Here is a 23,192-nt window from a genome sequence, read left to right on the forward strand (position 1 = left end):
CAGGGGAAAAGACTCCAGTTTGCTAGGGAGCATAAAGATTGGACTCTGGAGCAATGGAAAAAGGTCATGTGGTCTAATGAGTCCAGATTGACGGGCGTGTCAGGGTAAGGAAAGCCCATGAAGCGATGCACCCATCATGCATAGTGGCCACTGTACAAGCCTCTGGAGGAAGTGTTATGATCTGGGATTGTCTCAGTTGGTCAGGTCGAGGCTCAGCAACGTTATGGGGCAATAAAATGAGGTCAGCTGAATATTTGAAATGTGATAACCTGGTCATTCAGTACATCAAATGGATTTCTTCTTCCCTGATGGCACAGGTATAAAATTAGGGCTTAGATTGTGAGAGTGGTTCAGGGAACAAGAGGAATCATTTTTCACACACGAACGAATTGGCCACCACAGAGTCCTGAACTTAACCCCGCTGAAGGTCTTTGGGATGTGCCGGGGAAGAATTTACAGAGTGGTTGGACTATCCCATCGTCAAGACAAGATCTCGGTGAAAGATTAATGCAACTCTGGCTGGAAATAGTGACATTGCATAAGGTTGCTGAAACAAAGCCATGGTGAATGCACGCCCTAATCAAGGTCGAACAAAATAATCAAGTGTGCGGCCTTTTTTTTTTTTTTTGACCAGGCAGTTGGCATTGTAAGGGAGTTGCTGTTATAGAAAGTGAATCAACACCTTCTGACCAATCAGAATCGAGAATTCAATATTTCAATAGAACATTCAACTTTTCCATTAACTACATTTGGGTGTTAAAGTGATCCGAGTGCCGTCTTCTACTTGATGTCTCGTAGGTTTGGTCAGGTGTAACCTAGGAATCCAAGGAACATGATTCACGCAGGTGGCAGAATGCAGTCTCACCTCCACCCACACGCAGAATGTGTGGAAGCTGATGAACAATCATTGTTGTGGATCCAGTTTTGTGAGAGTGTGCGCGCGTATGCGTTTGATAGGAGAAAGAATGAAGATGGGAGGGGATAAGCAGGAGCTCCTTCGAAGGAGGTTAAGGAGAGAGACGTAGGTTGGGAGACCAGCAGAAGACTAAAACTGCTGCTCCAGTCAAATCAGAAGGACAGACCATTTGTGGAATTGAGACGTACTGGCTGCTAAGGTTCACGAAACATGGATACGGTTAGTCGAGGTATGCTGACTAACTACTTGTTTAGATGACTGTCACAGGACGTGTGTCGTATTCATTTGTTACGGACTAATATTTTTGTCCAATAGCTACCAAATGCATGCAGTAGTTGTAGAAAACACATGAATAAGTCTTAATTCATTAATGAAATGTCTTCATAATAATGTCTAAAATGTTATGATCACAGACAAAATTTTATAGCGCTTCATTGTTTCAAACTATTACAAACCTGCTGCTGTTTAATTTTAAAATGCAAAATATATGAAAAATAGGATCATGGTTGTGCAACTAATAGGCTGTTACAGTATGCAAAGAAATACCCCCCACACACACGAATGGGAAGTTCATAATTCAATACAAGAAACGCGAGTGTATTTTGATTTGCAATCTACAGTTGTGGTCAGAAGTTTACATACAGGGACATGAAAGTCATCTTGGATATGAACATCATGGCAGTATTTGGGCTTTCAGTAATTTCTTTGAACTGGGTGGCACGGTCACCTCATAGCAAGAAGGTTCTGGGTTCGAGCCCAGCGGCCAGCGGGGGCCTTTCTGTGCGAAGTTTGCATGCTCCCTGTGTCTGCGTGGGTTTGCTCTGGTTTCCCCCACAGTCCAAAGACATGCGGTTAGGTTAACATGGGACGGCCTTGGGCTGAGGTGCCCTTGAGTGAGGCACCTAACTCCCAACTGCTCCCCGGGCACTGTTAATATGGCTGCCCACTGCTCTGGGTATGTGTATTTGCTCATTGCTCACGTGTGCGCGTGTGCGTTCACTGCTTCAGATGGGTTAAATGCAGGAGAGGAATTTCACAAGTGTGTGATAAAAGTTGTGCTTTTTCATTTTTCTGTGGCAGAATAATTGTACAGCATACATCTTTAATTTAAAAAAAAAAACCACTAGAATTCAGTGCACAATTTTCTTTGGGTTTTCTGAACTCAAGAAGAGGGTCAAAAGTTTACATACAGCACACCTAATATTTGGGTAAAACTGTCTCTTCGCAAGAATCACTTTCACCTAACATTTTTGTTTACCATGAACAAACTTCTGGCAGAATTCTGGTTGGATATTTCATGACTCTTCATGGTAGAACTGGTAAAGTTCAATTATTATTCATTTTTCTTGGCATGGACTCTACTTATAAGCACGATCCATATATTTTCCAATAGTGTTGAAGTCGGGACTTGTTTTAAGCTTAATGTTAGCCTACTTTATCCTCCACAACCAGCTCTGATGCGTGTTTGGGTTCATTGTCCTGTTGTAACTCCCAAGTCATGTTCAAGTTTCTGATGGTTTATGCTGAAGAATTCTGAGGTAGTCCTCCTTCCATCCACTTTGTGCAATGAACCAGGTCCACTGGCAGCAAAACAGCCCCACAGCATGATGATCCTACCGCCACCACCAGCTGGTACAGTGTCCCTCTGTGCATGGTCGTCATTGTGGCCAAACAACTCAATATTTGTCTCATCTGACCATACAGCTATCGTCCAGAAGGCTTTTTTCTTTGTCCTTGTGGTCAGTTGCAAACTTTAGTTAAGCTTGAAGGTGTCAATTTTGGAGCAGGGGGTCATTTCTTGGATAGCAGCCTCTTAGTCCATGGTGATCTGAACTGTAGACAGTGATCCATCAGCTTCCAGTTCATAGCAGGGCTGTGCCATGGAGGTTCCCAGGTTGTTCCTGACCATCCAAACCAATTTCCTTTCAGCCGAGGGTGACAGTTTGGGTTTTCTTGAAGCAAAGTGGCTTGGCAAAGTGATTACACCGCACAATAACTTGCATACAATTGTTGAACTAATCTTGGAGTTTGCAGTCGTTTAGAAATGGCTCCAAGAGACATTCCGGAGTCGTGTATATCTGCGATCCTCTTTCTCAGATCTGCACTGAGCTCCTTGGACTTTCCCATTTTACAGTACTGTGTGTTGGTCAATCCGATGAATGCTGTAAACAAACCCTTTTTACGAAGGCACAGAGAAGCTACCAGCTGTAGTCGGTCAATCACGATCACTAAAAGGAAGAGACCTTGGCAAGATAAGAGACAGTCTGGAAGTCTCAGCACCTCTGAATTAATAATCTAAGTGAGCGTATGTACAGTAAATATTTTGACACTGTATGTATACTTTTGACCCTGTGTTGATTTCAGAAAACCCAAAAAGAAAATTGTGTACCGAATTGTATTTTTTTTTTTTTAAGATGTATGCTGGACATTCTGCCACAGAAAAAGAACAGTTCACAGAGATCACTGAAAGCCCAAATATTGCCATGACGTTCATATCCAAGATGACAGTCATGTCACTGTATGTAAACGTCTGACCACAACTGTATAGTTAAGTGAAACCTTTATGTTTGTATTTGATACGTGTTGGAACATTTTCAAATTACTTCCAGTATTGTCCAAACATTACAAACAAACAGAAATTAGGAGAGTAATGTTACTTGGTGCTTATGATAAGCTCAGGAAATGGTCAGATGAGATAAAGTGAGGCTTTGTAGATGGATAAGTTCATTCCAGTGAAGAACAACGTGTAACGGGTATCGGTGTGTGTGTGAGAATGTGTGCGTGCAGGTGTGAATACATGCAGCACAACCTTGTTGAATGCTGTTAAACAAGTTGGACTGGGTGTATAATCTGGGAGTGTGTGTTCTTGGAAGAGCAACAGATGAAACATTCAGATTCCGAATGCTTAAAAAAACAAAAAAGACACACCCTTGCCTGAAGTTTTATACAAACCTACACATCAGTGTGAACCCCACATGAATCAGTCAGCATTCATTACTCAGTAGAAAGGAATAGGAATGAAGGGAATCTCCTCGTCAAGCCTTGTGGATCACAAGACGAGCATTATTTACACGTCCCAGTAATGCCATAACATTAAGGTTGGAGGTTCTCAGACTGCGCAGCTAATGAACGAGTTTAGCTGCAGCCCAAATATTTTAATAAGCTCTTATATTACACACAGATGATTAGGCCTATAGGTTAGGATGGAAAATGCTTTCTCAGCAGGATCTGTTCTGTTGAATACTTTTGTACAGGAAATCTCATCTCATCTCATTATCTCTAGCTGCTTCATCCTTCTACAGGGTCGCAGGCAAGCTGGAGCCTATCCCAGCTGACTACGGGCGAAAGGCGGGGTACACCCTGGACAAGTCGCCAGGTCATCACAGGTCTGACACATAGACACAGACAACCATTCACACTCACATTCACACCTACGGTCAATTTAGAGTCACCAGTTAACCTAACCTGCATGTCTTTGGACTGTGGGGGAAACCGGAGCACCCGGAGGAAACCCACGCGGACACGGGGAGAACATGCAAACTCCACACAGAAAGGCCCTCGTAGGCCATGGGGCTCGAACCCGGACCTTCTTGCTGTGAGGCGACAGCGCTAACCACTACACCACCGTGCCGCCCCTACAGGAAATCTATTTTAAAAAAAATAAAATAGTATATCGCAGTGCTGTTGAATTCATGATTTGGTTACTTTTCTACAACAGCAGCAATAACCGTCATGCCAGCTGTAATTCAAAATCACAGTTTTATATTAATACGCTCGTTTTAGTATCTTTATCATCGGATCCATCCGTAAAGAACGTCAAGGACGTAGCGGCTCATCTAGCCTGGCATCAAAACCATGACTCCCAAAACAACAAACAGAACTGAAATGTGACAAATGTGAGAGAGAACCAACCTCCACGACAAATTGTTTAACAACAGGAAAACCAACAAAGGACTAAATTGTTCCCCAAAGGAAGACTGACCCAAAACATCGACCAGAACTGAATTTGCATGATGAGAGAGGAGATACAATTCTAGTCAGAAGAAAATTTGTTCAGTTGACCCAAGTACTACTTTGTGGACCAAAAAAAAAAAAAAATTGACAATACAGTGACCACATTTTGTACAGAAGGACTAGTTTTTTTTCCAGACAGAACAATCAGAACCGAAATCCACTGAGAACTGAGGGAGGAGACTCGATTTAACTGAAAATAAACAAAAGTCGTAAACAAGAAAATCAACCAACCAAATTTTGTTCCCCGAGGGCAGATCTACCCAAAATGTCAATCAGAACCGAAATTGGGTGAGAACTGTGAGAGGAGATACAATTCTAATGAGATGTCCCAAAACTCATTAAGTTGACCTAATTAGCAGCTCATTAGCCCCCCCCAAAAAAAAATGCAATGACAAAATTTTATACAGAAGGACTAGTTTTGTTTTGTTTCTCCCCGCCAAACAAATCAGAACTGAAATCCATTGAGAACTGGAGGAGATATGATTTAACTGAAAATAAACAAAAAGTTGTAAACAAATTGTTTACAACAGGAAAAAATCAAACAAAGTTTTGTTCTTCATGGGAAGAGCTACCCAAAACATCTAGCAAAACTGAAATCGGATGAGAAACGAGAGAAAATTCTAGTGAGCGGCCTGGAAAATTAGTTACTTTGGCCTAATTACTAACTCATTAGCCAAAAAAAACCCCAACCAACAGCCAAGTTTTGTGCAGAGTGAGTTCTTTCAAGCAAAACAATTAGAACGGAAATCTGTGGAGAACTGACAGACGAGATACGATTTAACCGAATTGCGGATGACTGACACCACACCATGGCAATAACTCATCTGCCTTATGATCAGAGGAGCTAAAAATATAGAAATTGTCGTCATGGTGAGGCTTTCTGTAAAAGAGACATGGGTAACACTTTCAGGAGTCTCCAGCTTCGGCGCTTTCTAACACACTGTGTTAAAGCTTTAACAAAGTTTTCGATGTTGCACTTTGTGGATTCTCTGAAACATGACAATTTTCTCTTGAAGTTAATGAGACAGAAGTAAGGAAATGGCCGTTTAAGACTGCTATAAAAACCATCAGTCATGACAGGAATTTGTTTCGTGGATGCTCCACAACTATAAATAGATTTAAAAAAGTATGCCAGTTATTCTTGTACAGATACTTTTCAGCTTGTCTATATAAACGTTCATATCTGTATCAGGTTTATAACTCCCAACTCATATACACGTCACTTTTATAAATCCATTGAATCTTATAGTATTTCTCATTTTATAACTAAGGCCCAACTGGAACGATACCAAAAATGATGCTAGGTTCAAAAGTGACGGCTCGAGTACAAAACTAAAGAAACAAACCCAAGACGCCAACATTTATGTTTTCTTGCCAAACTATTCCAAGGCTAGCTCAAGGATCCATGAGTCACCGTCTCATAGTTCTTGTATTTTGTTCAGAATCTTAACTGTTACTACTCCGGGTTTGCGTTGTAGTCAAGACCAAGACTTTGAGGGGTTGAGACCAAGTCAAGACCAAGACCAGACCAGTGGGTGTAAAGGGGCAGGGAGGATACACAGACAATTTAGTGAAATCCCCACAGTTGTGGTCTTCACCGGTCTTGAAATAAAATCCCCCAAGTCCTCCATGTCCAAGACTGAGAAAAGACTGAATAAAAACGCGGTAGATTCCGAGACCTTTAAAAAGTGGTCTCGAGACCGGTCTCGAGTACTACGACACTACTTCGAGTATCTTTTGAGCTCACTTTCTCTCCATTTCCAGACTCATCTGGCAGCCATGCCGGCATTCCAGAGGTGCGCATCATCCTGGTTGGCAACATAGGCTGTGGGAAGACCCTGACGGCTGACACGCTGCTGAAGGACAGCTCGAGTGCGAGCGCCCTAGCGCAATCACGGTTGAGTGAGGTTCGGCAAGGGGTGTCAGAGGGACGGCACCTCAGATTGGTCGAGACGCCACGCTGGTACTGGAAAGGCAAGCACATTGACTCCAACGTGCAGAAAGAGACAGAGAAGGCTCTCAGCTTGGTGGCACCGGGGCCGCACGCCTTCCTCATCCTGGTGCCCGTAGGACAGTTCACCGAGATGGAGGGCCGAATTCCTGCTGAGCTGGAGCGGGTGTTCGGTAAGGGTGCACTGGAACACTCCCTGGTGCTGCTCACCTGCGGAGATTATTTGACAGGCCGAGACCATGATCGCTACGTGAGGCTGGACGAGCCTGGACTCAGCACCATGGTGAACGAGTGTGGAGGACACTGGCACGTGATCAATAACCGCAGACCAGAGGACAGACAGCAGGTCATATCACTGCTGGAGAAGGTGAGCCTTCTCAAACCATTTCATAAACCTAACTCATTTTAATACCAAAGCACTGTTGAAATGACAGATTCTGATTAGTTCGGAGGTGTTGACCAATTTTCTATAACACCAGCTCGGATAGTAGTTCAAACTGCAAAGCTCGAATACGTTTCGGTTTCTATAGTAACGCGTTACACAGGGATTTGCATAGCAGACACTCCAAACACTTCAGAGTATTACAACACTTAGTAATACATAAATATATTCCAACTAGTGTAATAGCTGTGAGGTGTTTAACATTTTTTGGAAGGAGTCTCCAGGGTCAGTGAATTTTCTGTCTGAGGGAATGAGTGTTTATAGCTGCTATAACGTAAGTGATAAAGGAACTGACTAATTTCCAAGACATTCCACCATGAAATGTTGCTATAAAAGGAAAAACATACAAGCCTGATTCCAAAAAAGTTGGGACTCTAGGTAAAACGTAAAAACAGAACGCAATGATCTGCAAATCCTTTTTGACCTAGATTTCATTGAATACAATAAAGAGAAGGATATTTAAACTGGTAAACTTTTTTTTAAAAATAAAAACATACATACATCCATTCTGAATTTGATGCCCGCAACATGTTCCAAAAAGTTGGGACAGGGGCATGTTTACCACGGTGTTATATCACCTTTTAACAACACTTGGGAAGCATTTAAGAACTGAGGACAGGAACTGAGGAATTGTTGAAGTTTTCAACATGAAGTTCTTTCCCATTCTTGTTTGATATCTGCTCAACAGTCCGGGGTCTCTGTTGTCGTTTTGCATTTCATAACGTGCCACACATTTTCACTGGGAGGCAGGCAGGCCAGTTTAGCACCCCCACTCTTATTATGATACCACACTGTTGTAACATGTGCAGAATATGGCTTAGCATTGTCTTGCTGGAATAAGCAAGCACGTCCCTGAAATAGTCGTCTAGATGGCAGCATATGTTGCTCCAAAACCTGTATGTACCTTTCAATATTAAATGGAGCCCAGATTCGGATGGTCCATTTTCTCTTTAGCCTGGAGAACACAACGTCTATGATTTCTTAAAAAAAAAAGTCAACTTGTTAGGCCACACCACATTTTTCCACCTTGCATCAGTCCATCTCACGTGAGCTCAGGCCCAGAGAATTTGCCAGGGTTTCTGGGTGTTCTTGATATGTGGCTTACTCTTTGCATGGTAGATGCAGCGACAAACAGTTTTCTGAAGTGTTCCCAAGCCCATGTAGGAATATCGTTTATACAATCATGTTAGTTTTTAAATGCAGCGTCACCTGAGGGATCAAAGGTCATGGGTGTTCGATGTTGGCTTTCGGCCTTGCCCCTTACGTGCAGAGATTTCTCTGGATTCTCTGAATCTTTTGCTGATATTATGGATTGCAGATGAAATTAAATTTCTTGCAATTGTACGTTGAGAAATGTTCTTAAACCATTGGACTATTTGTCCACACAGTTTTTACACAAAAGTGGTGAACCTCGTCCCATCCTTGCTTGTGAACGACTGAGCCTTTCCGATTAACCTGGAAAACGTTCCAAACAGGTGTTTAAGCATTCCACAACCTTCCCAGTCTTTTGCTGCTCCTGTACCAACTTCTTCGGAACGTGTTGCAGGCATCAAATTCAGAAGGAGTGTATATTTACAAGAAAAAAAAAGTTTATCCCTCGCTTTTTTCATTAAATATTTTGTATTTGTATTGAATCTATAATGAAAATGGTTTGAAAATAAATTGTCCTAACTTTTTTGGAATGGGGGGGGGGGGGTGTACAATGTGTCACTTTATAAACGAATAATAATTTGTAATATTTGCAAAATTGCTGCGATGAATAAAGATAAATAAAATGATGTGGGGTCTGTTGTTTGAAGCACGTTGGCAGCATCATAACCCCCCGGTCCATCGTTTTCCTAGAACAGCACACCATGATTTGTTTTGTTCCTTTTGTGACCGATCATTCATAGAACATGCGGCATTATGAAAATAAATATCAATTAGGGATCATTTTTTATTCTTGAATGAAAGAACGAAATCTGGCGACACTGCTAAAATGCACATTTGAAACATTTTGTGGCTGTGCCTGCCAGTTTCATTTGGGAGGCATGGTCAAAGCTCACTTTTTTTTGGATTAAAATGGAACAGCTTTCAGAATAGCATTATGTTGTGTAAAATGTTGCTTTTATCCATCAGATCATTGGTAATGGAGAAACCATATGGTGCAACCCAAGACTATTTAGCACAGACTCACATTTACCCTCCCATTACTTGCTAAATGAAGTTCGTGTGTCTCCTCAACTTTGAGAATGACTCATTAGAGGAACGACCAGGACTTGTTTGGTTGTAATGAATGGAACGTGTGGAACTCAATTAAACACCACTCTCTGCCAGGTGGAGCAGCTGACCGAGAGCTCCGGTGGCTGTTACCGGCCAAGCGCCATGCAGAGAGAGGTAGATGAACAAGTGCATGAGAAGGACCTTGAGCTCCAGAGAAGGTACAGCCTGCGGGAGGAGGAGTTGGTGCGCCCAGATCACAGCACGCTGACCCAGACAACATGGAGCAAAGAGGAGACGTGGGACGAGTCCGGGAAGAGAGTGAAGATTAGGGTCAGGAGTCTGGGGCCATCGAAAGGGAGGATGGTATCACAGCTGGTCAATGGGCTTCAATCTCAGTCGTCCTACGATGACTCGCCTACAGGACTCCAGAAGAAGAGTTCCAGTTTCAAACTGAATAAAGGTGCCACACCTCAGTTCTTTTGAGATCATAGTGGTTTCACTTCATGGACCAGATTCAAGTTAGTTTTTATAAGTTAAGATTAATTACAACCCAACTACCCCCGACAACCTGATTTCCCCAGACCACCATCAATACATAGAACACACCTCACACTACCTATCCATACACAAACGAATGCTTAGAAGAGCCTACATATGATCATTGCATCCAGTAAGCTTAAGAATATACGATTCCTTACTTAAAATCCAAATTTTACTGGTCCTTATTTCAAAACACATAAAATCTGCAGTACGTTTTCCCCTTTACTGTTGACATGAATGACAGATTAATGGTATTCCACTGATTCTTTTTAACAAATGTAGTTCCCTTTATCCTGCTTTTTTTTTTAGTAACATTGCTTCATCTCCATACTTTTCCATTGTACCATTTACAGTAATGAGATTTCTCATCTCTCATCTCATTATCTCTAGCTGCTTTATCCTGTTCTACAGGGTCGCAGGCAAGCTGGAGCCTATCCCAGCTGACTACGGGTGAAAGGCGGGGTACACCCTGGACAAGTCGCCAGGTCATCACAGGGCTGACACATAGACACAGACAACCATTCACACTCACATTCACACCTACGGTCAATTTAGTGTCACCAGTTAACCTAACCTGCATGTCTTTGGACTGTGGGGGAAACCGGAGCACCTGGAGGAAACCCACGCAGACACGGGGAGAACATGCAAACTCTGCACAGAAAGGCCCTCGCCGGCCACGGGGCTCGAACCCGGACCTTCTTGTTGTGAGGCGACAGCGCTAACCACTACACCACCGTGCCGCCGTAATGAGATTTAAAGAAAAAAATAATAATAAAAACCATCAAACCCTATAAAACAGACTAGTCCAGATCTCAGAAAGGTCCAACAGAAACAACTGGAATTTATCTTTTCTTTTAGTTACACTACAAGATAGGTTTTATATTCTGACGTTGCTTGATATGTTTTTCATACTTGACTATTTCCTCTCATCACCAGAGGGCGCCATTCTCAGTCAAATGTCAGAAACGGAACAACCAGATAGAAACCAGAATAACCAGAACTTCATTAACACCAGTGAGTCACCCTGCACCACCTACTTTTACTGTTGAGCTTGTAGTCACAGTTTTGGTCATTAGTCTTAAAAAGCACTGATGCTGGAGATTCCTTCCAAAAATGATAAACACCACCTTACAGAAATTTGTCAAGGATTTATTTATTTAAACTCAGTTTATGTGGAGCATCAGGTCACACACAGAGGTGGACAAAATACCCAACTTCATTGCTTACGTCAAAGTACAGATCCCACTGGCCAAATGTTACTCCAATACAAGTGAAAGCTGTACAGTCAAATTTTTACTTCAAAGTACTGAAGTACTTTAGCCTGGCAAGCCAGACTAAATGTGAATATTTAGTCTGGCCTCGGTCCATAGACATTTCCGAAGCGGGTAGGAGGAACAAACCGCTGTCTTTCAAACTGTCTCTGTGCGTATAGGCCAACGCTCTGATCAATCAGCGCAACAGTGACTGTGACGTAGTCAGAGCGACAGAAAGCAGTGGGGGAGGCCTTGAAATTAAATAATTTTTCAAAATGCGTATTAATTAATAAACAGGTTCTAGATATTAAGAAGTTTGGAGATAATGACCACAAGTTTGGAGTCTGTACCACATACACATTTTTTTCCAAGTGTTTTTCAAGGGTTTGCTTAAACTGTTTTTGAGAGTTTTTATTTAGTGGTGTTTGGTGAAATAATTTCCCTTAAATTTAAAATAACGGGAAAATAAGAAACAATCAAAAAGTAATGTTTCAAAGCTGTTTATTAATTCTTCGTACTGCACAAACTAGCCCCATCCTTTTGGCTACGAGCGGAGCCAGCTGGTAGATCAGACTTTTGCCATAGCCGGTCGGCAAAACAGCGAAAACGTCCTTCTTGAAAAGGAATGAGCGGAGAGCCTCTTCCTGCTCATGTTTCAACGAAAACTCCAAGTCTAATTCTTCTAAAATTGATTCCAAAGCGGAGTCAAACGCGCGCTGTTCACTAGCCGTAGCCATCTTTCCTGTTGTGCTTTCTCCAGCGTCGCGCAGCTTTGTCGTCACTCCTGCAAAAGCCCGCCCAAAGAATCCAAACAAAAACCTTGCGTTGTGATTGGCGGGCACGATTTGATGCCCGGGGTGTTTTTGTTTATATGGTGCGAGGCTAGACCCACTCGCTAGGCAAAAAATATTTTTGGCCGCTAGGCAGTTGGGTCTAGTTTACTAGGCTAGAAGTACTTGCTTTTAAAAATACATTTTCTGTCAACGCTTACAAAACCTAATGCCTCTGAAACAACCGACTGGATTTACTAACTAGCTTGTAGAACCTGTAGAATAAACGCCTGGTAGAATGTTACAGAATGAAACAACTGAACTGAAAAAGAGCCCTTTTTCTTTTTAAATTGTAACACTCCTCTCCACCTCCACAAATCAGCATGGTAGTGTTCTGACCCAGCTCTGGCAGTGTGTGCACATGTGCATGTGTAACAGCCAAAAAAAAAAAAGATTCCAGCAATTTGTTGGGACTGACTAGTACAATACTGTCCATCTCACAGGTCTCGTGTGTGCATACAGTAAGTGCATGTATTCATGCACGTATGAATCTGCCTGTGGAATCCTGGTGGTTTAGTCAGTGAAGCTCCACCTGACATGCTAGCAAAATCTTTTCAAACTCCAAATCACATTGGATAGCTCACGCTACTAGAAAAGAAAGATTACTACATTTTGTTTGTTTAGCAAGATTATGCTAAAACATTTCTGAAAGAACTTCAGAAAAGTTATTCATGTTAGCGTAACTCCGTTTTTACATGCTAACTAGCAGTGTCCAAGTTAACTAGCTATGTGTTATCGTTAGCCGTGGACAAGGCTACGGCAACTTGGCGGGAAAAATCCATCGAAAGTCCTTTGACTAACCAGACTGCATAGCTATTGCGATGTTATCGCTAGCTCTAAAAGCACAGACAGCTTTATTGCAAGCTTTCTCTTGGAATAAAACATTTAGATACCTCAATATGCTTCCACAGGTCAAACTTTTTTTGTAGGCTGTGATGTGCTCCGTTTTAGGCAAATAAAGCAAATATTTAAAACAAAATGACTCTATTCCTTTCAGAAAACTGAAACATGGGTTCTCGGTAAAGCCATGTGTGTGCGTTCCCCAGAAGAACCGCCTCCTTCCATTCTGCCATCAACTGAACGTGTTAAAAAAAATGCTGCTGAGAAATCACTGATCTTGATTTCATCCAGTCTATGGACGTGACCCTAGTGATTACTGATGGGCCATCTCAGTCAGTACGTTTACATGCACATCCAAATCGAGCTGCTGTCGGTAATCGAGCAAAGGGTCCCAGCAGGGGTGCCAGAGAAATCCAATCCTACATGCACACAAGGAAATCGAGCTATTGTGTGAGGCACATTGTGCACCCGAGCCACAGGTGGCGCTACACGCCCCATCGTGTTGGTACACTTCCGGTTGTCGTCATGAAGAAGAGCTATTCAAGAGTGTAAACAAAGTTTTCAGTTCCATGTTCTCCATTGCGCATTTTTCTCCCATCCATGAATTTTAATATATTCAACTCCTTAAGCTGAATGAGCATGAACTCTGTCTCCTCATTGCTCCAGAAGTGCACGTTTCTGCTCGCCATTTTCTCTTCTTCGTTTGTTCCTCCTGACCTCTTCTGCTGCTCGCTACTACTGTTGTCATGCCGACCGAGGCTGTCGTGTTTCCCGCTTGTGGTCTCGTCACTCGTCACTTCCGGAAGGGGCAGTGCTGAAGTAAGTAGCTGGACTACGTAGCTCGATAGGGTATACATGCACTAAGTAGCTCGGCAAAAATCGCATAATCTAGGTCGTGTAGCTCGATTACGAGAAATCAAGTTTGGTTCAATTTCAGCCGAGCTAAGGTGTTTCCATGGCATTTAGAACTTCGATTTCAGTCGAGCAACGGCAGAAATTCGATTTTCTCTATGTGCATGTAAACGCACTGAGAGTCACCTGTGAAAAAAAACAATCGTTTTAGAAAAGAAAAGGAAAAAGACATCCCCTTTCAAAGCCACTTCATAGTAACGAGTAACAAGGACCTTGATAGAAATGGGCAATTCCATGTAAATGTCAACCTCACCATGCAAAAATAAAGCAACATGTAATACATCAAAACCACTCCCAGAGATATCACCTAGGCCTGTATTTTACAGATGTGAATAAGTTGAACCAATTTGTAACCAACCTAATATGTCACTGTCAGTCTTTCTTTCTTATAATGTAAACCCCAAGCTAAAATCAACTTTGATCATGTACAATTCTATATTATTGCCACAAGCCACAGAAATGTATGCTAAAATCCACAAAACAGCAAAACAATAGCCAGCCTAAATATTATTTAAGAACTTTGATAGTTTTAGCTGATATTTAGAGTTTTTCAAAGGGTTATGGTGGTTAAATTGCTGATTTTCTAAACATATGCCATGTCTATTTCAGACGCGTCACATCCATAACGGAATTTCGTCACATCCATAACACTGACTTTTCCTTCCGAAACTCTGCATGAAATACAAAATATTTTAAACAAAGATTTTTTAATATTCACCTTGGACCCCTCTATCAAATGGATATCTCCATTTCGACATTAGGTTTACAATTTCACAGAGTTTGATAAAAATGTACAGTCACCCAAGAAAAGTGATACTTTTTCTGTCACATCCATAACGCATCTTTTATTGGCATTTTCTGGCATGCCCTAGATGTACTATGGGAATTGTTCTTGTTCTATCACTTCTCCAGTATGGTACAGCCTTAAAATATGCAACACCTGTTTAAATACTGGGAGACAATAAAACATGCACTGGGTCATTTGTTGCCATTTTGAGGTCAAGTGTCACGTCCATAACGCTGGAATTGCTCATATGTAGTGGAGTAAAAAGTATGATATTTGTCTTTCAAATGTAGTGAAGTTAGTCATAAGTTGCCAAAAAAAAAAACTCCAAGTAAAATACAGATACTCAAAAAGGAGTACTGTACTTAAGTACAAAGTAAATGTACTTCGTTACTGTCCACCTCTGCTCACACAAGTCCTGGTGTTAGCTGTTACTATAGAAGTTATAACATATTAGAAGCAGAGCATTAAAGGTAGACTGCCTTTCAGATTTTCCAAGTTGAGGTCATATATATATAAAAATAAAATTCCGACATCCAATTACTTTTGTTTAATGGACCGAAAGCTACAGAATTTGAATCACAGACTCCCAATTTTATTCGATTTTTTTTTAAATAGAACAATTAATGAATTTAGAGCCACATGTCCCTAAATTCTCCACTATTTTTTCTTGCTTTACCATGACCCAATTCAAGATACTACGTCGCGCAAGGCATTGTGGGATACAAATTTGAAACCGGAGAGAAAAATGGAGGATGCGAATGAAACGTGAAAGACCGACTACAGTAACAGGAAGTGAGAAGACGACATTATGTTGCGAAGGAAAGCAAACGCAAGACCAAACTAATAAATATCGGCGGTCATCGAGCACCTCGGTGTGATCAGCTGTTCGTTTAGCGACAGAATGTCAGTGCACTATCAAAGGTAGACCTGTAGATGGCAGTAATGCAACACTGGGTGCCAGCTACCATAAAACCCAAAAGATAAGCGTGCACATGCGCACACGGACTTCCTCAGTCTGCTCAAATTAAATAACTTCCCAGCCACAGAATGGCTTTTTTTTTTTAATATATAGATATTACAGAAATAAACAATCACAATGACCAAATTTCAGAAGGAACTAAATTTCACCGAGTTTATGAAATCAAAAGGCCGTATAGTTTTAACTAGAACCACAGTCTGAGCTGCTATTACAGAAAATCAAATCAATCAATACCTTACACGTGACCAATCAGAATGAAGCACTCAGCAGCACTGTGGATTAATTTCTGATCAACAACCAAGTGTTACTGATTTTTGCATCATTTTTTTAGATGAATATTTCAGGTCAACTGAAACTTGAGCTTGCAAACGTGCAGCTTTTTTCTTCTTGATGTTGATTGTCATGTTGTAAACACCCATTACTCAAATCTCGTTATTTGCGCGATACGCATTTCATTTTCACATTTGCCTATATCTTTTTGAAAGGTGTCTTCTCCAATTCTCAGCCATGAAAAGCACTTGCCTGAAAGAACTTTTAAAATGTGAATAATGCATGGAAATTTCTCTCATTCTCTTTTCTTAGTCCGTTACCACATCGGAACCATGAGGGACGCCAGCTCTACTCCACCTTCCATCCCATCACCGACAGCTGCCACTGCTTCTTCCTCTAATGCTTTGTCCTCTAGGTCTTCCACTACCTCCTCCTCTTCATCATCTTCTGCTTTTGCACCTTCATCCACCACTAACTTCTCCAACTCATCCACTACCTTTTCCTATTCCCCCACCAATGCCTCCTTCTCTCCCTTTTCTAATGCCTCGTCCTCTTCCCCCACCAGTGCCTCCTTCCCATCCTCCTCCTCCAGTACCAATACCTCATTCTTGTCCTCCTCCACTGCCTTTTCCTCTTCTTCTCCCAGCACCAATAACTCCTCCACTACCATCTCCTCTTCTCCTCCCAGCACCAATACCTCATTCTTGTCCTCCTCCACTGCCATCTCTTCTTCTCCCAGGACCAATGCTGCCTCCTTATCTTCCTCCACTGCCTCATCATCTCTCAATGGTTCCTCAAATGAACTGAGACTGGTCCTGCTGGGTCGGTCTGGATCTGGGAAGAGTGCAGCTGGGAACGCCATTCTGGGTCGAGATGAGTTTAAGCTGCGTGGAAATGATGCCACTGGTGCCACCACACAGTCATGCATGAAAGGAACAGCTGTGATTGGACAGAAACGGGTCAGTACTGTCTGATTCATATTGCATTCATAGCCTTACACCACATATTCCCATTTTCACCCAATGACTAGGCCAAGTTAGTAACGAGTGTATGTGTTGCTGTCTCAGGTGGCAGTGGTGGACACTCCAGACTGGTTCTGGCCCAGCTGTCCCCCCGAGAAGTTGGCAAGCAATTTGTCCTCCTGTATGGATCTGTGTGCCCCAGGCCCTCATGCCTTTCTACTGTGCATTCCTGTCACCCTGCCTGGCCGCTCAAACTTGCATGACCTGGGCTCTATAAGGAATTCCTTTGGTCACAACGCCATCCTGCGCCGTACCTTGGTCCTCTTTACACACTCGGACATGCTGAAGGACGTAGACGTGGAGGAATACATCGCAGCCAAACGACCAGAGTTGCTCGAGTTGGTGGAGAAGTGTGGTGACAACTACCATGTGCTGAAGCAAGGAGGGAATGGAGAGAATATTGAGGCGCTACTGGAGAAGGTGGAGCAGGTGGTGAAAGAAAGTGGAGGAGGCCATTACGGCTACCAGGGACAGGTGGAGTTTGGCAGAGAAAGGACGACACCATCGCGGAGAGGCCGAGGGGGAGAGGACGATGTGGACCGAGCCATCTCAGCCACTCTACATTCTCTGAGAGAAGAAGAGGAATTTGAGCAAGAAGAGAAAAATGCAAAACCAGCAGGATCCACAGTCTCATCGGTCACTTCTGTGCTTGGCTCCATCCTTCGATTTCTTGGGCAGAAGGCAGGCCAAGGTGCCAAGCAAGTGCCTAAGCTGGTGGCTGGAGGGGCAGTGCTAGGAGGTGTGCTTGGGCTGTATGTCGGAGGACCTGTAGGGGGTGCTGTTGGGGCTACAGCAGGAAGTGTAGCTGCAGAGTACGGAAGACGAAAATACAGCAAACCCAAAACAGACTGATTGATAGTAAGGGACAAATTACTGCTGCAATAATGCTCATAGCCTCTGCAATCTATAAATAACTAAACAAATGCTAAAGCTTTTCTTTGTCAACAAGAGTTAGCAATACAACTAAAATGAACAGTTTCTTACATACCGAACTAATGCGCAGGTTTGCACTATACAAATTAGTTATTTTAGTGGTTTGTTCAATTGTGTTTTACTGACAGAAAATAAAGACAGCTGATGGAGTAAGGATTTTAAGAGGGTGAAAACACAGGTACAAGGAAGTGAAGAAAAACATGCAATTCTGAAACTCAGTACTTCATTGTACCCAAGGACGCGTTATCCTAATGGGCTTCATGGGCAGCTGCCCAGGGCCTCGGCCACTAGGGGGACTCGGAGGTAGTGAGATCGGAAAATATGAAACGATATTTTCAGAAGTTTTGATCATATTGATAAAATTTTTGATGCATTTCGTCACCCGTAAGGAAGCCCACCTTGTCCCGTCGCATAAATCACCCGTCATTGTCAATATGATCACTGTCCACCATGTCTTCACACGCTACGCCAGCTTGAGTTCAATGATTTAAATAATGACTTCGCTTTCCAGAAAAGTAGGAAAGTGCCCTTGTAAGTTGACCCATGGCTGTCAAACTGAATGCGCAAAGCTGTGTGCCACTGCTGTTTGGGACATTACGTGTGTGAAAGGATGAAATGTTTCACATAGCCTAACATTTTGAGATTTAGTTCTGAGAAGCAAGATATTTTTCTCTCTGTTATCGCTCTTTGTTTTCACAAGTTAAAAGTCGCCTGGATTCCAAAATGAAAACGAATGGTTATATACCAAATGAATGTTCTTGTTCTGAATACTAAAGAAACTGTTGTCAGCCTAGGTTATGTTCTTGACATGTTCATTGACTCACTCATTCAAAGGCTTCTTGAGGCTAAACTTTAGTTAACCAGACTTGTTAACCGTGATGTCTGATGGATTTTTTCACCATGCAATTGCCTATTTCACCATTGCTTTTTCTCGATTAAATAGGTGTTGATGGAATTAAAGTTTTATCGTTCAATAGTATTTCTAATTGTGCCACTGTCATTATTTAAGTTTCTGTGTCTAGTTAGACAGGCATGTCTGAGGTGGTGTTTACATTAGACCGTGTCCGTATCGTTGTCATTGCAGATGCACTGTCCGTGCACATTAAAACGCCGGAAAACGACTCCACAAGCGGAACAATTTGAATCCACCAGGGCCCACGTATTCAACCCAGTACGTATCTGATCCGGTGCTGTGTAAACATTGAGGAACGAGGATACGCAGTGCTGAGCTCTAGCTGACGTCGTCATTGGACAACGTCACTGTGACATCCACCTTCCTGATTCGCTGGCGTTGGTCATGCCACGTTGGTCATGTGACGCGACTGCTGAAAAACGGCGCGGACTTCACTTCCTGCTATTTGTGTGTGTACGCGAATCGTTTTAAAAACGTTAATCTGATGATCCGCTGATACGGTCTAATGTAAACACCACCTGAGGGGGTGAATTTGCTGAGCGCAGTTGACAACAGGCGGGGGTGGGTCTGCCCAGGGCCTCGGCAAGGGTTAACCTGGCCCTGATTGTACCAAGTCAAAAGATATTTCTACTCAAAGTTCCGCTATTAAATCTTTTGAAGACTTTATCTTTGCTGAACAGTTTGGGATTCACCATTAGTGTAGCATCTATCATTAAACTAATATTATAAAATACATACAAGCTTTGCAAAGCAGTGGTCTGTTATCTTATAATTATGCTCTTTAAATTAAGGTGGGGCTCTTTTTTTTTTTGGCTCGAACGAAGCTTGTAGCCATACCTGCAGCCCTTTTAAAAAAATAAAACTAAAAACTTCTGGTGTAAAGCGTCTTTATCAGAATCTCCGATCATGGTTTTGGTGCCGAGCGTGGCAAAATCTTGAAAACCACTTCACTGCAAATGGAGTCACTTGACTTCCAGCAAACATCCTGGTTACACAAAATTACATTTCTAAATTAGAAACAAGGAGATGTTCTTCCTTGTTCTGTGCTGCCAGATAAGGAAAAATTTATCTAAATTTACTGAGACAAAACTTACTTTTGTTTTACACGAAAAGTTCCTCAATTTGTGAGCTGAGTTGCAGTTTTATCTTGATTCAGACCCTCAATTAATTGTGTAATCTTGTGCAGGAATAGGTTCCGTTACAGTATTTGGCAAGTTGAGATGCGATTGTGAATGCAAGAGGAATTTCTAACACACAGCCAGGTCCATAAGTATTTGGACAGTTACGGTTTTTCATTACTTTTCCTCTGTAGTGGATTTGAAATGAATCAACATGTGACTGAAGTGTAGAATTTCACCTTCAATCCAAGACATTTAACAAAAATAAAACACCACATTAACCATTTAAGAATTTTAGCCTTTAAAAAAAAAAAAAAAAAGTCCCTCCATTTTCACAGGCTCAAAAGTAATCGGACAATTGCCTGATAAGCAATTTCATGGTCAGGTGTGGTCCGTTTCCTCATTATTTCATGACAGATTAAGGAGTTAAAAAGGTATGTACAGTGGGGAAAACAAGTATTTGATCCCTTGCTGATTTTGTTGGTTTACCCACTAAGAAAGACTTGATCAGTCTGTAATTTTAATGGTAGATGTATTCTAACATGTGGAGACAGAATATCAAAAAGAAAATCCAGAAAATAACTTTTAAATATCTATATTAATTTATTTGTATTTTATTGAGAAAAAGAAGTATTTGATCCCCTAGTAACCATCAAGAGTTCTTGTTAATACAGACAAGTTAGACTCTCCAAATTACCTTGTCACCTAAATTGAAGACACCTGAGATCACTAATGACTTGTATAAAAGCCACCTGGCCACAGAATCAATCAGTTTGTCAGACTCCAAACTCTCCAACATGGGAAAGACTAAAAAGAGCTTTCTGTGGATTTAAGGGAGAAGATTGTAGACCTGCACAAGACCGGTATGGGCTACAAAACCATTAGCAAGAAGCTGGGCGTTAAGGTGACAACTGTTGGTGCAATTGTGCGCAAGTACAAGACTCACAACATGATCATCAATCGACCTAGGTCTGGGGCTCCAAACAAGATCTCACCTCGTGGGGTTTCCAGGATCATGAGAATGGTGAGAAATAGACCCAATACAACACGGGCAGAGTTAGTGGATGATCTTAAAGCAGCTGGGATTACAGTCACCAAGCAAACAGTTGGTAACACTTTACACCGCAATGGTCTAACATCTTGCAGTGCTCGCAAAGTACCCCTGCTTAAGAAAGCACATGTGCAGGCCCGCCTGAACTTTGCCAATGAACATCTGAATGACTTGGAGAGTGACTGGGAGAAGGTGAGACCAAAATTGAGCTCTTTGGCATCAATTCAACCTGTCGTGTCTGGAGGGAGAGACATGCTGCTTATGACCCCAAGAACACCATCCCCACTGTCAAGCATGGAGGTGGTAACATTATGCTTTGGGGGTGTTTTTCTGCACAGGGCACAGGGCTACTTCACCGTATCAATGGGAGGATGGACGGAGCCATGTACCGTAAAATCCTAAGTGAAAACCTCCTTCCCTCTGCCAGGAAGCTTAAAATGGGTCGTGGATGGGTCTTCCAGCAGGATAATGACCCAAAGCATACAGCCAAGGCAACCAAGGAATGGCTGAAGAAGAAACACATCAAGGTCATGGAGTGGCCCAGCCAGTCTCCGGACCTGAATCCTATAGAAAATCTATGGAGAGAGCTGAAGCTCAGAGTTGCCAAGCAACAGCCACGGAATCTTGATGATTTAGCGGTCATTTGCAAAGAAGAGTGGACCAAAATTCCTCCTAATATGTGCAGAAACCTGGTCATCAACTACAAAAAACATCTGACCTCTGTGCTTGCTAATAAGGGGTTTGCCACAAAGTACTAAGTCCTTTTGGCAAGAGGGTTCAAATACTTATTTTCCTCAATAAAATGCAAATAAATTAATACAAATTCTTTAAAGTCGATTTCTTGATTTTCTTTGTGATATTCTGTCTCAGCATCTTAGACTACACCTACCACTAATATTACAGATTGATCGAGTCTTTATTAGTGGCCAAACCAACAAAATCAGCAAGGGATCAAATACTTGTTTTCCCCACTGTAGTTGATTCCAAATGCTGAATTTGCATTTGAAAACTGTTCATGAGAACTCTCAGTTGCTGGGTTTCACGTGACATCACATCCACCTCATTAGTTATTCAAAACTTTAGCTGGTGGTCTACCAAAGCTCAGTTGACTAAGCTTTTGTACGGAGAAGGTGCATTGCTCGTGTGTAATAATGCCTGAGGCTTGCATTGTTTTAGGTTGTTTGAATCGATCAAACCACAAAACTGATAAACGTTTCTTCAGGGTTCCTCGTGAACTAATAAAAAAGGGTGAACGAACACAGAATTTCACAAAAAGATGTTGAGAAAGGTGGCTTTTGAACCTCTCACTAAAATCGAAGGGAGCCGAGTCGAAGCATGCTCGAGTTTGCAGTGATCACTTGGTGAAAGGTTTGTATCTCCCTCTCAGCTCTGTCCTTAGTGTTTTCCAAGTACTTTTCTTGCTACGCGTCATTATTTTATGGTACTTTTTTTTATAGTTACGAAGCGCTAAAGTCCCCAGCTGTTTCTTTGTTTACTCCTCACAAAAGTTCATATGCATGAAGGTCGCGACAAAATTCTTACCCAGCCGTACAGTTAAAATGCGCCGTGATCACTTCTCCGTCTTGTTTAACTAAGATCCAGGTGTTTAAAGGGGTTCCTGATGATCTTTGTGAATGATTTACCTGAGAGATAAGAGCCAACACAAGCGAATTGTTGTTTGTTTACACTTCAACTTGCAGCACTTTGTTGTAAAGATGCGAATGAAAAGCTTAAAAAACAAAACTACTTACACAGGCAAAAACAATACAGGATTAATTCAGCAGTGACTTGATACTGAGGTCCTTTACCCAGCAACATACAAAAAAAAAAAAAAATTTGTAAGCCTCCATACTCTTCCACACTTTCATCTGTTTTGCAGTGTAGAAGGACGTCTGCAACACCAGATAGTTCGAGATGTCGGGGAACTCGACTGAAGGGTAGTTTTCGAGATCGTATGACAAATCCTTCTTTCCCAGACTGTAGGGGTCGATTCCATTGCACATAGCAATCTTCTGAATATATCGAAAGCGAGCAGTGGCTTCTAGATTACGAGCATACTCCGATAAATTATCGCTAGTCGTTTGCACTACGGTAGCTGTTTAGACCACCAGCTATTTCACTTCTGGTAAAACCGCTAAGAAAAGTCATGTGACTGAAATCCAGCAATAGGTGCTCCAGAGGTATTGATGCAAGTGAAGAGGCCATCATTAGGCTGAAAA

General features: G+C 42.1%; 1 protein-coding gene across 2 annotated transcripts; it reads left to right on the top strand.

The window, feature by feature from the left end:
* The first annotated feature begins 956 nt into the window (after positions 1-956).
* Positions 957-21,805, top strand: LOC132884861 (uncharacterized). Of its 2 annotated transcripts, XM_060918870.1 has the most exons (6): positions 957-1,145; positions 6,695-7,248; positions 9,640-9,985; positions 11,002-11,079; positions 16,249-16,895; positions 17,004-21,805. In XM_060918870.1, the coding sequence occupies exons 1-6, from the start codon at positions 1,127-1,129 to the stop codon at positions 17,808-17,810; spliced, it is 2,451 nt and encodes an 816-aa protein (XP_060774853.1). In that variant the 5' UTR covers positions 957-1,126; the 3' UTR covers positions 17,811-21,805. The 2 variants fall into 2 exon arrangements, with proteins under 2 accessions (XP_060774853.1, XP_060774854.1); XM_060918871.1 differs by lacking the exon at positions 11,002-11,079.
* The last annotated feature ends 1,387 nt before the right edge of the window (positions 21,806-23,192 follow it).

The sequence above is a fragment of the Neoarius graeffei genome, chromosome 4 (genome assembly GCF_027579695.1).
Source record: "Neoarius graeffei isolate fNeoGra1 chromosome 4, fNeoGra1.pri, whole genome shotgun sequence".
Lineage (NCBI taxonomy): Eukaryota > Metazoa > Chordata > Actinopteri > Siluriformes > Ariidae > Neoarius > Neoarius graeffei.

What these genes read in the sequence shown, in the direction of transcription:
- LOC132884861 (XM_060918870.1), top strand. An exon ending in TCATATCACTGCTGGAGAAG is followed by an intron (nt 7,249 to 9,639) that starts GTGAGCCTTCTC and finishes ACTCTCTGCCAG; the next exon opens with GTGGAGCAGCTGACCGAGAG. An exon ending in CAGTTTCAAACTGAATAAAG is followed by an intron (nt 9,986 to 11,001) that starts GTGCCACACCTC and finishes TCTCATCACCAG; the next exon opens with AGGGCGCCATTCTCAGTCAA.